The sequence below is a fragment of the Periplaneta americana genome, chromosome 15, assembly GCF_040183065.1.
Source record: "Periplaneta americana isolate PAMFEO1 chromosome 15, P.americana_PAMFEO1_priV1, whole genome shotgun sequence".
Taxonomy (NCBI): domain Eukaryota; kingdom Metazoa; phylum Arthropoda; class Insecta; order Blattodea; family Blattidae; genus Periplaneta; species Periplaneta americana.
Genome location: NC_091131.1, coordinates 62328922 through 62345343, shown reverse-complemented (window position 1 = coordinate 62345343; position 16422 = coordinate 62328922). Strand labels below are relative to the sequence as shown.

At 36.7% G+C, this 16422-nt stretch overlaps 1 protein-coding gene across 1 annotated transcript in view; it reads right to left on the bottom strand.

Moving 5' to 3' along the window:
* LOC138715637 (sodium channel protein Nach-like) overlaps window positions 1–13805 on the bottom strand; it is a 31534-nt gene extending 17729 nt beyond the window's left edge. Inside the window, exons 1-3 of the mRNA XM_069848712.1 lie at window positions 13553–13805; window positions 5482–5627; window positions 5260–5368 (exon numbers count right to left, since the gene is read on the bottom strand). Of these exons, the coding sequence (XP_069704813.1) occupies window positions 5260–5368; window positions 5482–5627; window positions 13553–13672 (375 nt within the window). The 5' untranslated portion in view covers window positions 13673–13805. The remainder of the gene's footprint in view (window positions 1–5259; window positions 5369–5481; window positions 5628–13552) is intronic.
* Window positions 13806–16422: the final 2617 nt, after the last annotated feature.

Here is a 16422-nt window from a genome sequence, read left to right as displayed (position 1 = left end):
CGCCAGACCATATCGAAGCAGTGGTGTATGACAAACCAGTTTAACTTAGCGTTTACAGTACCTAATAATATTATATTCATGTCTTAGGACACAGATAAGTACATGCTACTATACTTAAATAATTTTGGTATCTTTCGGATATATTTAATGTAGGTACTCTAAGTTCATGTGGACTTATTTTTAGACTAAACTATAGTCCTGGGCGGCTTGGCTTTTTATTAAAAACCCTTTGTGTCAACCCAAACTGAATGCAGTTATTTCGTAGGGAGACATATTTTACTTATGTAGAAAGTCACCTGATATAACCTAGATATCAAAACTACATGTATTTAAATAATTTTATATCTTATTTTCTAGGTTGAAGATATATATGAAAATGCAAGTAATTGCACCAACCCTGAAATTTCTGCAAAGTGTTCCAAAATAGCTATTTCTGCTGGAAGTGAAGTTGATTTATCAGCTCACAATCCTAGGAAAGAAAGATTGAGGAAATTCAAATTACTTAAAGTAAAGTAGACCTATCCTCATTGTCATCTGTGGGAGGAAACAGTCATGATCATCAACTTGGTGTGGAAATAGCGACCAATTAACAATTTATGTGATACGTTTTTAACTACCGTAAAGATTTAGCACACATTGTGAAAATTCAAGTGGATTTACGGGATCGTAGTAAGAAAGGAAAGTGACACCCAAAGGAACTGAAAACTGCCGCTCTAAAGATGTTTTTAAGCCCTAATGTTTATCAGTTAATGCAGTACTACAATTGTCTACAACGTGCTTAAGACAAATTACAGAAAAATGGCAGTACTCTGCTGTCCCAATTGAATTTATATTTTCTGGTGTAAAGTTGAGAGTAATTTAGTGAGATAAGAAATATTGTCTTAATTTCAGATGAAATGTCACTTTTTACTTCATATCGAATGGTGAAATAGTAGGATTAGCTAATACAGGTACTATACAATGAAATGTGCAATCTACGTTGGCATGAACTGGTAGGTCTACAATGTAGATTCTACATATTTGTAGTTGCTTCATAAATTAATGGGAATTGAAAAAAAATGAGACAAAAGGCATTGCCCGTTTAAGTATGGTATTCCTTGCATTACTTACTTACTGGCTTTTAAGGAACCCGGAGGTTCATTGCCGCCCTCACATAAGCCCGCCATTGGTCCCTATCCTGAGCAAGATTAATCCAGTCTCTACCATCATATCCCACCTCCCTCAAATCAATTTTAATATTATCCTCCCATCTACGTCTCGACCTCCCCAAAGGTCTTTTTCCCTCCGGCTTCCCAACTAACACTCTATATGCATTTCTGGATTTGCCCATACGTGCTACATGCCCTGCCCTTCTCAAACGTCTGAATTTAATGTTCCTAATTATGTCAGGTGAAGAATACAATGCGTGCAGCTCTGCGTTGTGTAACTTTCTCCATTGTCCTGTAACTCGTCTTTCTCTTCTGTAGGGGCGTGAGCATTTATAACTACGATATCGCACCATAGGATAACCTGTCACTGATAAATTCTACCTTTTTTACTGCTGATTTTATTATTTTATGTACAAAGAATCCTGTTCATAATTGGTGATTAATGTTTCCTTCCCCATAATACAATAAGTAATAGCCTATTTGTGATATGCCATTCCTATCTAACCTAACCTCTTGTACTCCCACGAAGTCTATTCTATATCTAGCTAGTTCTTTTGCTACTAATGTTACCCCACCTGTTCTATAAAGGCTAGTTACGTTCCATGTACCAAATCTTACAACCTTATTTCTTTGCGTGGTCGTGTCGGAGAATCAGTCCCATACCGAGGCTTATTGTTAGGTTTCGTAACAAGCTGTTTTTTACGATGATGGATTGTTAGCCCTTCGCCCAACTCCCAAGCTGAAGGACCACCCCTTATCGGCTGTCCACGACTGCTTATTCAATATATTCGCAGCTACCCTCCATATCTGGAGGCCGTCTCCTGTATCCGCAACCTGAGGACGCGCCATGCCGTGGTGATAGGGACCCACAATACATATAAAATGATAATATGCAAATATAATTAGTATCATTATTACGCTACTGCTACTACTACTATTCCTGCTGCTGCTGCTACTGCTACTGCTACTACTACCACTACCACCACCACCACCACCACCACCACCACCACCACCACCACCACCACCACCACCACCACTACTAATGTATTTTTCTATTATGTATAATAAGTCTAATTCTATATCCAATGCTTTTTCATTTTTGTATTTCTTTGTATTACTAGTATGTATACCAGGCCTCAACACGGCTGCCAGCACGGGTTCATAATAATCAAAGGAACCGATATCTACTTTCCTTTCTGTATATTACTTATTCTCTACATGACACTATTAGACCTATACATTCAACCAGAGCTAGTAGCTCTGACAATCCACAATCCGCCACAGCTCCGAGCTCGGCTCTGACTATTTCTCTGGGCCTCTTCTCCGAGAGGAAAAGCGTGCTCCGACGTCACAACTCGACCAGTTGGTAATGACTGTTCTACAGAGTGATTTATATAGAACTGACACATTTCTTTCATTAATTGTTTCAAAACGAATTGTGCTAGCGACAACTTATTATACCTAAAATGTAGAGGAATTTTGGGAGATTATTTACCTCTATAACAAATGTCGTCCGGCGTTGTCAAATCCGGAGATCTCGGTGGCCACAGGTTCCTGGAAATTATTCGGTCATCACATAACTGGATAAATGGAACCATGCTTCATCTGTGAACCATGTGATGGACAATATGGCAGGATTTTGCACAATGGACGTCTGAAACCAACGACAATAAGTCACTAGATGCGCAGATGTTTATGTTTTATTCCAATTGTGGGCAGCTGTTTTCGACATTTTGTGTCAACGTGAAAATGCAGTACACATTAAATCAACGACTCTTCCTTGTGAAGCAATACTGGATTACGAATTCAATTACAGCTACTCAAAGGGCATACCAGAGAGAATTTGGTGTTCGCAATCCTCCCAAAAGAAACACAATACTGGGACTGGTAAACAAATTGGAAACAACTGGATCTCTGGTGAGTGAAAAGGGCAAGCACCGTTCATCTAGGCTTCCCACGGTTGTTGTTGACGTAAGAGCACGACTGGAGCAGTTACCCAAAAAATCATTAAGACGTTTGTCGCAGGAGACAGGGTACACCTACTCAATGTGTCAGAGAGCCCAAAGCCATATAGGGTTACGGCTGTTCATCAGCTACAGGAACCAGATAAGGATAAAAAATTGAATTATTGTCGTTGGTTTCAGACGTTCATTGTGCAAAATCCTCCCATATTGTCCATCACATGGTTCACAGATGAAGCATGGTTCCATTTATCCGGTTATGTGGCGACCGAATAATTTCCAGGAACCTGTGGCCACCGAGATCTCCGGATTTGACAACGCCGGACATTTGCTATAGAGGTAAATAATCTCCCAAAATTCCTCTACATTTTAGGTATAATAAGTTGTCGCTAGCACAATTCGTTTTGAAACAATGAATGAAAGAAATGTGTCAGTTCTATATAAATCACTCTGTATATTAACGTGTACTAAATTAAAGGTCTCCAAGAATAAGGTCAAGTCAGTTTTACTATAAAATGGGTGTGAAGCCCGGAAAGCAATATACATACGAATCCCTCATAAATATTTTCGCAGATTAACGCAGGAAGTAGGGGTGTCAAAAACCTTAATTCAACACGCCAATAAATTTTGTTGAAGATAAAGCCGTACAAAACCCGTGTAGTGCATCACATAAGTCAGTGATGTCAAAGAAAGCGCATTTTTCTGACCTTGACGTCGTGCGCAGGCAGCAAGCGCTAAGTTGGAAGGAGGAAGGGTTGTGTGTATGAATATGCAACCTGTTGGATTAAGAAAACAGTGGTGCACAAACTTCAAACGGAACGTGAAATTTTATGTCGTTATTTTTATATGACTTCTTTCTGTTTAATATTATCTATATTGTCTGTAAAATAAAAGTACTAACACTGATTTCTTAATATTGCACTTGTGTTTTAAGTTCTTAATAACATAATAGAGAGTTAAGAAGGAATATTCACTTAAATTGCATAGTAGTATAATATTATACTGTATTAAGTGGATGAAACACATCATTCATAAAGAAAGTGATATTCCAAAGAAAGAGATTGAGTATTACATGATAAGTTGGAATTTATATTGATGGTATCTTTTGCCTTACAAAAGTAATCAATAAACTGATCAAAACAATATTACAGCACAAAGCAAAGTTACCTAGGTACTGTATCCGTTTTAAGTGTAACTAATATTACATAACAAAACTCTTATCGCATTATGCTTTTAAGGTGATATTTGTGAGCAACTTTCTATCATCAGAATATTAAATTATTTTCTCTAAATCTGCTGAAGCTATAGAGCTGACATTTTTACAACACATGGGCACGTATCTTTTGCTTATGATGTAACAGTAGTTGCTTTGTTAATTTATTTCCTTACAAACCATTTCCATGCGAATATTTTCAAAATTTTCAATACACTATCTTCAGTAATACGTATATACGGTATATTAGATTTACGAAAACATCTGTAAAGCTACTAAGTAAATAGGCCTATACCTGAAAATTTAACTTTTCTATACGAAAAGTTGAGAAAATATTTCTTTTGGATAAAAAAATCAAACTTGTGAAAAATGAGCATTAAAATTAAAACTTACATTCTTATAATGCACTTATACTTTTCAGGCAAATCTAAAAATTAACATGGATACAGTTTTACTAAGTTCTCTTCCCTTTATCTAGCCTATTGAATCAGTACTGGCCATCCCTGAATATAGCTCGACCAAGCGGCATATACCACCTCTTTCGTCTGTCTCTTTCCTTACCGCTGTAAAGCGCTCAGGCTCTCCTGGGCTCTAAAGCGCGCGCTTGCTCCTGTGGGCATCAATTGACATGCCTGACATAAGTGAAGATGAACTATAGAAAGTGCCCGGGAATGTGCTGAAGCGATGTCAAGCATGCTTGAATGCCTGAAGTCACCACTTCCAGCAATAAGCTTTTTATATCGGTGTTATGAGTTTTATTTTCCCGCAAATTACTGTCACCGTTTGGCGGGAGACGGGCAACACGAGGACGACATGAGGCGCCCGCGCAGCACCGGTAGTGAGTGGACATCTTGACTCGAACGCTCTGTACTTCAGCATACGTGTATAACCCAAAGTTGACCTTTGATTAATGTACAAAATGAAAATAAATACTCACATGTGCTCCATAAACTGTTGTATGTTCAAACAATTGGATTCGAACTGTTAATTGACGGTGCGTAGTGTCGGTAATATTCGGCTCAGTGTAGTTTTCCATACGGACTTTACTATGAAAATAAACAAAGAAGGAATATTTCAGTCTTACAAGATTGGATGCAAGGTTGTAGAATTTCATTGACATCTTCAGACTTACAATGTAGATAGAATTATTAATCCCTACCTCTGTAGGTAGTGCACTGCCTGCTGCGAGTTCATTCCATAGCAAGGACCTTGCTCACTCTGTACGTACTCAAATACATCACAGCAAGGAAATTTCTTGCCATTGATGTTGCATTCTACAAGATTCGTAGTGCAGTTCATTTGTTCCTGTATGTAGAAAAAAAAACATTCTCTAAGGTTGTGAGTATAATAACTTTATGCTCGACCATGCCGAAATGTAGTAATTATACACCTGGTAGCAGTCCTTTAATGCATGTCATTAAAGTACACTTACTCATTAAAGTACAGGTGTTCAGCCAATGACAAGTCAGCTTTGTACCGTTATAAAACCTCAGCCAATGACAAGTCAGCTTTGTACCGTTATAAAACCGCAAGTATCGATTATTCTCGGATATGCAATCGAAAGAGAATTAGCGAAAAGTCACGGAGGCTGGAAATCCAATACTGTCGCAGAAGGTTATGTTCTGTTACTATAATAATTAGAGTTAATTGTAAATAATATTCAAATAAATTCAATTTGTCATCTCGTTTTTCAATTCTAAATCAATTTTCAGGTTATACCAGGGTAATGTTCATCTTATTCTGTGCCAAGGTCAATGAAATTCGGCCTCGGAAAAAATCAATACTTTCGCGTCTGCGCACATCCCACAATTCAGGTCAGTTCGCACATAACCATAATTTTGAATACTTTCAAATTAGAAATATGGTCGAGCATAAAAAGTCGTATGAAACTTGCCTATAATGGTAATTAAGATGCTCGTATGAAAATTATGAAACTCGCTTGCGCTCGTTTTATAAACAATCATACTTGCGTCTTAATTACTACCATTATAGGCTCGTTGCATAATGTACTATTTTAAAATCATAGGGCCTATTTTGAGATTGAGAATGAGCCTCCAAGAGAAATATGAGAACAGGAACTTCTTGAACAACTCAAGTTACACAATTAAGCTATACCAATTACTGAAGTTCATTAGAAATATATTATATATGGTATCTGTGCAAAAGTGAACTTTATTAAGGGGATTATACAGGTCTGAGCACTAAAAAATTAGGGAAATTCAATATATTTTTTTCTCATCAATTAATAACTCTTTCACCTTGCAATTTGACATGTTCAGTATTCACTACTTCTGCAATTATAGACTATTTTCAGATTTACTGAAAGTTTTACCATTATGAGTAATTATCATACCAAAAAAAGTGGCCGGTTTTGTGCACTGATGTGCCGTTTTTATAATAATGTCCACAGACATGAATATTTATGAGCCATTCTTTTCTTTTTATTTATTCCTGAATGTCAAATGAGCAATATGAACTACAACCTTTGAAACGTCTACAATAGAAGTATTTTCTTTAATTTCTTATGAGAAGTTAAATTTTTAATGCTTTTAGGTAAAAAATAATATATATATATATATATATATATATATATATATATATATATATATATATATATATACTATAAATGCTACAGCAATAATTATTGTAGTTCAACTTTTAGTTTATAATGCATCTATATATATAATTTGAACAGGTAATGGAAATTACGGGAAAACGGATGGACGGATTTTAATAAATGACCCTTCATTTTGAAGCTTGGAACTCAAAGTTTTTCGGAAAAATAGTAGTTTTCAGTAAAATGTCAATTTTTAAACATAATTTTCCTATTTTCCAAAATCCATCTGTCGTCAGTTTTGAGAACTAGCTAATATCATTCACGGCCTACTTGATATACCCTTCGCTTTTTTTGTAAAGGAGCATCAAGTCGGCCGTGTTGCATTTCAGAATAAAACAAAACACATACTACAGTAAACAATATTACACGAAGGCCATGATCTGCAAGAATGCTGACATATTTAGAGCTCAAATTAAATTGGTTATTAAAAACTTAACTTACTAAAAATAATTTACAGGTTCGATTCTGTGGTGTGTAATTTTCTGGGTACAGCTGTGTATTGGATATTAAAAACTACAAAACTTGAAGTGGTTTGATGACATTATTACCATTAGACATGAAATATTATTGTAGTTAATGCCATGATGTGACTATTTTTCATTAATTATACATAGTAATGCTATATTGATGATATGAAAGTGAAACGTTTTGGGGTTATATAAGTAGATGTAGAGAATAACTTAAATTAGATTTTGATTTCTATATTTTACTGAGTGGCGGCTATATAGTATATATAGTATATGTTACTGAAAGCTATAAAACTTACGTAAGATAATAATATTATTAAAAATCAAATATTTTTATAATTATTAATCAAGTGGGATTGGGTCTTTTTCATATATTTAATGGTGGTGTGGTGTAGATATTTATATGCGTGGTTCTCTTCAGTATTGGCTCGAGAGAGAGAGAGATATCTTTCATTGTTATGGAAGCAAATAACTTTCCGAATGTCTGGTATTCTTCATTGAAAATAAATCTGAAAAATGTTTATTTGAACGTCTAATGAACTTAGTTTGCAGCATTTGCTGCACAAGCCACTAGTATACATATATCCGGGATCTAATCATGAATTAAAAAAGGAGTGGACAATTTTTAATATTAATTTAAGATACTCTCTAACAGCAACATAGACGCAAAATAAAATTGAAGGGCTCCCTGCAAAAACGAGTAGCTCCACTTTACAAATTTCAAATTTTAACTGAGCTTCTTTCCTTTTTTAGAGTGTGTCCTAGGTGCCCAGGAGCTTCATTTTATTACTCAATCATTTATTATAATCAACAATTTGGACGGGGAAATATAAACAATAATGGAGTTAACCCCTTTTTGCAATAAAGTTAGTATAATTAGCCACGCCTTGCACTGAAGAGACAATTACTGTGTCAACATCATGAAATACAATAAAAGAATAGCAGATATATACAGACTAAAAGGAAGGCAGAAAATAAGAAATATTGGAGAATGCTGGGTTTGCAGTGAAAGACCTGCCCATGGGCAAAACATGTATGTATGTATGTATTTATGTGTACGTATGCATATATGCATGTATTCATGTATGTTAACGAATGTTATGGTTTATTTAACGACGCTCGCAACTGCAGAGGTTATATCAGCGTCGCCGGATGTGCCGGAATTTTGTCCCGCAGGAGTTCTTTTACATGCCAGTAAATCTACTGACATGAGCCTGTCGCAATTAAGCACACTTAAATGCCATCGACCTGGCCCGGGATCGAACCCGCAACCTTGAGCATAGAAGGCCAGCGCTATACCAACTTGCCAACCAGGGCGACTGTATTCATGTATGTATGCATAGGCCTATACATATACATATGCAGTAGGTTGAATTGTAATAATATCATTAATTTCATGGAGTTTTTCTTTGAGATATTTCAAACAAAAAAGTTTAATTCAATTTTGCTCGTTTTTGCTTCCTCTTCGACATAAAAATGGTTTTATATGAAACATTTCATAGCGTGTTTTGGGAAAGTCATTGATTTAATCCTCAATATGCTCCGTCATTTTAAGAGAGCAGTGCATTATGATAAAAATGATTGAAATAATTTTAGTTTTGTCTTTTAAATGTGTAGAAATCCGATCCGAACAAATATAACATTGTAAAATTCCTTTGCAGAACGAAAAGTTACATTTGTTCTGATGAAATTTTTGTACATTTAAAGGAAAAAACTAAAATTGTTTCAATAATATATTATAAAATTGGGTGAACAGGATAGAGCAGAACAGGTTTCACGGTTCTTAGCCGGCCGGCTTGCTATGCTCGCGGAGGCGGGTGACAGGAAGTCCGCATTAAATATACACTACGGTTTGTCGCTTAAGTTATTTCTAACAAAGAAACAAAAAATAAACACTTAAAAATAAAAGTACTCACATTATCAAGCCAGTAAATATAGGTACACTACAGTTTGTTGCGTAAGATATTTCTAACAAAGAAACAAACAATAAACACTTACAAATAAAAGTACTCACATTATCAAGCCAAGTGATGTTGGGAGTGTTTCTCTTCGTTGTTTAAGCATTTCTGGCACATGCTTTGGAAATTGGCCATTACCCGGTTTAAGTTCTTGCACTACAGTAAATTTATAGGGCTTTAACTTCAATAATTTTGTAGCCATTCGAACAGAGCCATAGGAAATTTCCATTTGCTGAGAAAGACGTCGAAGTAATTTTCTAGGAGACCAATGTTATCTAGAGTTTCTTCTGTGAGTACTGTACGTGGTTTATTATGTTTCTTATCAAGAAGACTTCCTCGTTTCACGTAATTTATTTACTAATCTATGAATCGTAGTTCGACCTGGAACTTGAACATCAGGAAATCTCTCTTGAAATAATCTCCTTACGACGCTCGCAGATTCTGTACGGATGTATGAATCATAAATGAATACTTTTTGGGGAACAGAATACCGGTACCCGAATTGAGCCATTTCACTTAATACGCACTGTATTCCATCACCTAACAAACACGTGCCACGTTTGCAAGAGTACAGTTTAATACATAAGTACAGGGACATCATTTTCTTTTTACTTCAATTTTTATTGTACCTGAGTTTTTGAATGTACTTCACTCCCACCCCCTCTACTAGTGAACGTCCAACTGTTCTCCTCACACAACCAAGCGTATACAGTCAAAGTCGCCTTAAGGTCGTAGTAAACACAAACAGTATTGAGTTAGTGAGTATAGTACGTTCCAGAAATATGTTCGCGTTTTCCAGTGACGAAAGAGCTTTCAATATTGAATCATATTTTCGCACAGGTACTGTCGTCCGTTTGCCTACGTCGCATCCCGATTTCCCTCACCTGCAACTGTTTAAAATAACTTAAATAAAAGTAATTAACTGTCACGTGAGTTCCCCCCTTTCTACGATCCTGCGACATAACCACTTGGACGGACAGTAGATAGCATGTTTGAGTAATGTTATCTGTGCGGGTCGGGCAGAAGTGAAGATTGAATTTACAGTACGTAAGGTACTCTTTTATATAATAGGTATAGAATTTCAACATGAGTCACTAGTACAAAGGACAAAACTGGTAATTGGAAATTAGATGCAATAGTCTATAGTGCGAATATATGCACAAAAGAACTGAAGCCTGTATCGAAATGAACGGCCACCATTTTCAAAAATGTGTTTAAATATCCATATTATGATTATTTTTCAATTTAACTTCATTCTCTATTTTGTTCGTTAATGTGCTGTAGACAGTATAATATACACTGCATAATGAATACGTTCGCATGGATAACTCAGTTCGTGAGTAAAAACACTTATTGTTAATACTGTACTGTATTTTGATTAAACAAAAACCTAATGAAAATTATCGAACTCAAAATTACGATATATCCTACTTTACGTAAATGGATGAACTACTTTTCTTCCATCCTATACCTAATAAAGTGATTTGTTTGTATTTTACGCCAGAATCATCGAACTTCAATCGTGGAAGAGAGTAGCAAACAGTGTTTCCGGCTCTGAACCGTTAATCCAAAGGTATAGCCAGGTTAATATTAAAAATGTTAGTAAAAATAAAACGATGTCCCTGTATAAGACTGTGTGCAAGAGTTCAACTCACAATAAAGCCTCGCGCTGCCTTGAGTCCCCCATCTCCGCGCGCATAGCCGGCCGGCCCCGGCTAAGATCCGTGAAACTTGTTCTGCTCTTTACTGTTCACCCAGTACACTCTAAAAATAACTGAGCATATTGGGAATTAAATCAACGGCTTTCTCAAAATGCGCTATGATATGTTTGATATAAAATAATTTTGAATAATTTCAAGAGAAAAATTGTTCCAGGGCCGGGTATCGATCCCGGGACCTCTGGTTGAACGTACCAGCGCTCTGCCAACTGAGCTACCCGGGAACTCCACCCGACACCGTCTCAACTTTTCCCTTTTTATCCACACAACTCGCGTGGGCTGACGAAACGCCAGAGACCCACATCGAGTGCACACAATCTCTGTGTGACTTGGAATTGTGGTTTTCTAGCCCCGGAACAATTTTTCCCTTGAAATTATTCAAATCTGCTTTACAGGGAGCCTTACCTGAAAGACTAGATTTGCAAAATATATACGTCACTGTGTACGTTAACAGAAAACCACAATTCCAAGTCACACAGAGATTGTGTGCACTCGATGTGGGTCTCTGGCGTTTCGTCAACCCACGCGAGTTCTGTGGATATAAAGGGAAAAGTTGAGACGGTGTCGGGTGGAGTTCCCGGGTAGCTCAGTTGGCAGAGCGCTGGTACGTTCAACCAGAGGTCCCGGGATCGATACCCGGCCCCGGAACAATTTTTCCCTTGAAATTATTCAAATCTGCTTTACAGGGAGCCTTACCTGAAAGACTAGATTTGTAAAATAATTTTATATAAAAAATAAGCGAAAACGAGCAAAATTGTATTAAACATTTTTGTTTGGAATATCTCAAAGAATAACCCCCTGAAATTAATGGCATTACTTACGGTTCATTCTGTATATAGCTTCAAGATCCTTTTTGCAACGAAACGATTGGGTAGGTTATTTTTTACGACGCTTTATCAACATCTTAGGTTATTTAGCGTCTGAATGAGATGAAGGTGATAATGCCGGTGAAATGAGTCCGGGGTCCAGCATCGAAAGTTACCCAGCATTTGCTCATATTGGGTTGAGGGAAAACCCCGGAAAAAACCTCAACCAGGTAACTTGCCCCTACCAGGAATCGAATCCGGGCCACCTGGTTTCGCGGCCAGACGCGCTAACCGTTACTCCACAGGTGTGGACGAAACGATTGGGAACTCAGCTCCAATTCCACCGTAACTTACTACCAAATGCTCGGAATCACACCGTTCTTGCACTAAAAGGTGTCCAGCATATTTTTAACGTATGAAACAAGCAAGACATTAATTTCATCAACAAGTGGAGCCACTCTCTTTTTGCAGGGAGCCCTTCAATTAGGCCTACAGTACAGCCGGTCGTTCTCCGGCCCTGACGTTTCTCGTGACCGAGGGAGACAGTGTTGCCGATACGTATAGACAGAATGAAAACTGTCACGCTCTCGCCGGCCGATTTTGTGGCGCGGAATAAAAACTAATTCGAATGCGTAGGCTTGCCTATAAATCGTTTTACATATAACTTAGATCACATCCTTCGTTAATTTACACAGCTAGCGTAGATCACAAAAAAAAAAAAAAAGCACTAATGCGAACACATAGGTAAATCATTTTACAGTTTTACACAAATGTAGATCGCATCTTTCGTTAAAGTACAAGGCTAAATAATTATAACAGAATAAAAACTAATGCGAATACGTACTATGTAAATTATACATAGACCTACAGTAGGCCTATATTACCACAGACTATGGGAATATCTTTATAATGAAAGTGTATCAAATGAAATAGACTCTACTTTCCTTAGAATCTGTTAATACTCAAGTGGAAAGACGCCACACTTTTAACGGTTGTTTTTCCCCACCTTCAAAGCGTCACAAACTCCATCTACCACTTTCGTAACAGGGAGAAGAGGTTCTCCATTGTCTCGCTCCTTCTCAAAATATTTACGCAATCTGTATATAAATTCATGACTTAAAAGAGCCGATTTTTTTCTTCTATATTACTATATCAATAATAAGATTTACAGGCACCGTAAATCGCTCAAGCACAAAACAACACAACTACTTCGCCTGTACTATAACACAAAGAAGTAACGACTCGTTCGCCACGTGCTTCGCATAAAAAAGAAGTGGCAACATCGCGCTAAATACATCAGACGCTCATAGCTGGTTGGTTCTAGCAGACAACTTTAACCTCTAGTGCCCGCCTCTCTCCCAGAACTCAAGTCTTGCAACAGCAAATTACAATAGAATTAAAAACATTACTTTAAACCGAACTAGAGTGTTTTAAGGTTAAAATTTAGCAGAATAGTTTCATTCACAGTGGAATTTCGAGGTTCTTTTCACAACTTCAAAACATCACAGGTTGGCAATGCTGGTCACTATCTTTCTCTCTCGTTCTCTCTTCTCTTTCCAGCGAAATGTCAGAGCCGGAGACTGGCCAGCTGTAGTTTAGTGAGGTAATTTGGACTGAATCGTCTCGTATCTTTAAGCTCTTGAAACAAGAATTTGAAAACATACCTTAAGTAACTCCATGCGAAGACCGGATTTAGGACAAAACTCTGGAAGTGAAGAACACTTGTCGTCGAAGTCAGGTGGCAAATAATACGTGTGTTTGGGATACATCAAACTTGATCTCATCTCACTAGCGAGGAAGTGGGCCGTTGCAGTTCGAAAACTGAAAGAGAAAATATATCAAAACACAGTGAAGGTATGGAGTGAACGTAAATAACGTTTAGATTTGTGAATTTTTAAAATTAAGAACACACCTGATATCAAGCCTTGAAGGAACTCGAGTTTATTGCATCTGTTCTCATATTTCGTATTTTCGTATTTCTTATTTCGTCAGTCAGCAGTCTGTTCAGTTTCATTAGATAACTTGAAGGGGTATTTGCATTTCCATTGCGAAATTTGCACAGCAATGAGATTCAAGTCTGTCTGAAAAGTAGGGAAATTCAACAGCGAGGATGATCGACGCAATGAATTCCGCCTGCACTTCTCTTTTTCTGGGAAGAGTTCTTTTATATGCTCTTGATCTACAATATCAGACTCCTAACTTTACTCTCATTCCAAAGAATCATAGTAAGAATTATTACGTCCCATGCATGCCAAAACTATAAATATGCAAATTTAGAGTTTCGAGAAAACGAAGTTAAAGGCTCAAACCTCGTTTAAAATGGAGGGAATGATTCTAACAAACAACTTTTTATTGGAATCTTGCATTATTATACAAACCTTTTAATACTGAGATTTTATTTTTGTTTCTCCTATATTCAGCTTTTGTCACATTCAGGTCCATGAATGGTTAATTATTATAGTCCCGTCGCTCTTATTTCCGGCAGCCAATCACGTTGCAGGTCGGCTACATTTAAACGTGTGCGTCTTGTGATTCGCTGATGATGACGTTATGCATTTCCTAAGGCTCGATAAATACTTAATACAATCGCCCGCCATTTTGGCTCTTTCGTTGGCGTTCGCAGAAAGCACACGAGGACGTTATTTGCCGGTCAATTATTTGTTCAATTACAATGCGTTTGATTTATTATCATAGGAGCTACGACATGATAATGTTTAACGGTATGGCAAATAGATTCCTCGTCTGGTAGTTCGGCAACAAAATAACAAAAATGGCGAACGATACTACCTATCTAGATTTTACAGAGCCTTCACTTCCTAAGACGTAAGCAAAGAGGAGGAGTCACGCCGGGAATAACAGCGTCGCGACTATAGGAACACGTTATATAATACAAACATTAAACCGTAAAGGTCATTAAAAATATTACAACATTGAAACCAATCACGGTCGACTCTAGTAGTAGGTCGGAAGGCTCAACTTAGCAACACTGTGTCGTCTGCTTTTGTCAGTCGTACTGCTGTCATATTTCATCAACAAAACCAAAGAGTTTTAATGTTAATATCAGAAGAAAACAATTGAAAAAATAATCATACATCGTACAAGGAGTCAATATAATGGCCTACATTACGGATTATAGATAGATATATTGTATATACATTTGCAACAAAGTAAAGTAATCCTTTTCCTTTTACATATTTTTAAAATCTTGAATAATAACATCTCGTAAAAAATCGCTGTAATTTAATACAAGGATTCGTTATTAATTATTATTTGTCGTTATTTCACACATGATACAGTTTTATATCAGTTATAAAAATATTCCGTTATATTGTGTACAAAACTCAAACACGTACAATTCATAGGCTGAATATTAAACACATTTTGTTATATTATACTTTATTTAGGCCATAAGTTAGGCCTACGTTGGTTTTCAGCCAGAATTAATGGATCTACTCAATTAGGCCAGGCCACCCTTTTCAAATTTCAGTAATATTAATTTATAAAATGTCACAGTAATTAGATATCTTAAAAGGAGTCGTGTCTTTATTATTAGACATTTTTATCTTATTTTCCACATCCATACGGCAGTTCTACATTGTTTATCAAAACACTAATCCATTACATTACATGCAATACTCAAACAGATACTATACAATTCCTATGTCTGAATGTCTACACTTAGGCCAGAGTTGGGCAGAATTATACATTCTGTGCTTGCACGGTGTACTACGAGATAAGTGTGCTTATAGAGTGCACGAAAACCGGTTTATTCAAGTTGCGGTACGTACTGTATGTTTCAAAAGAAAATGTTGTTCTACCAAACTAAATAAGAACAAAAAGTAATGAAACACTTCCTTAAACACGAAACAAAACATGTCTGTTGCACATTAATTCATATTACTCAATTTCTCAAGATTTGGAGAAACTGTATTAGCACAAGCTATGCGAAGAACTGCCGTTAAAGCCCATCATTTCTTGTTTGAGATTTGTTTATTTTCGTAATAGAAAATAACTGTTCACATCTATAAGTGGAACCAAATAAACACAAAACTTTCTCACACAGCTTATGCAGATTGGGAAAGCGTCCTCTTGGGAATCCGTCATAAAACTGAATAAGACTCGACCTTGAATCATATTTCGCTCGCATCTCTCGATCACATCGCAGGTCAATCAATTCGCACTATAATGAAGGGGGGACGTTATCAATAATCAGTTGGAATCGGAACATGTAGCAAAAATATGCAAATCCATTTCCAGGCAATCTAAATCGTGGAACCTTGATGTAAATTCCTCTAATAGACCGATAGAATACATGCGTACATTTCGGAATTTTCATTGTTCAAAATTCTTTGCGCTTAGATAAGGATGGGAAATGATATATTTCGCCCTTTTGCATTTGACGTATCCATAACAACAATTTCTCCTTAAAAGCTGCAATTCTATCTGCAAATCGTGTATTAAGAATTTCTTTTCCCTGAAGTCCTAAATTTAGCTCATTTAAAAGCTGTAAGATCTGTTATAGCTGCTGGCACAC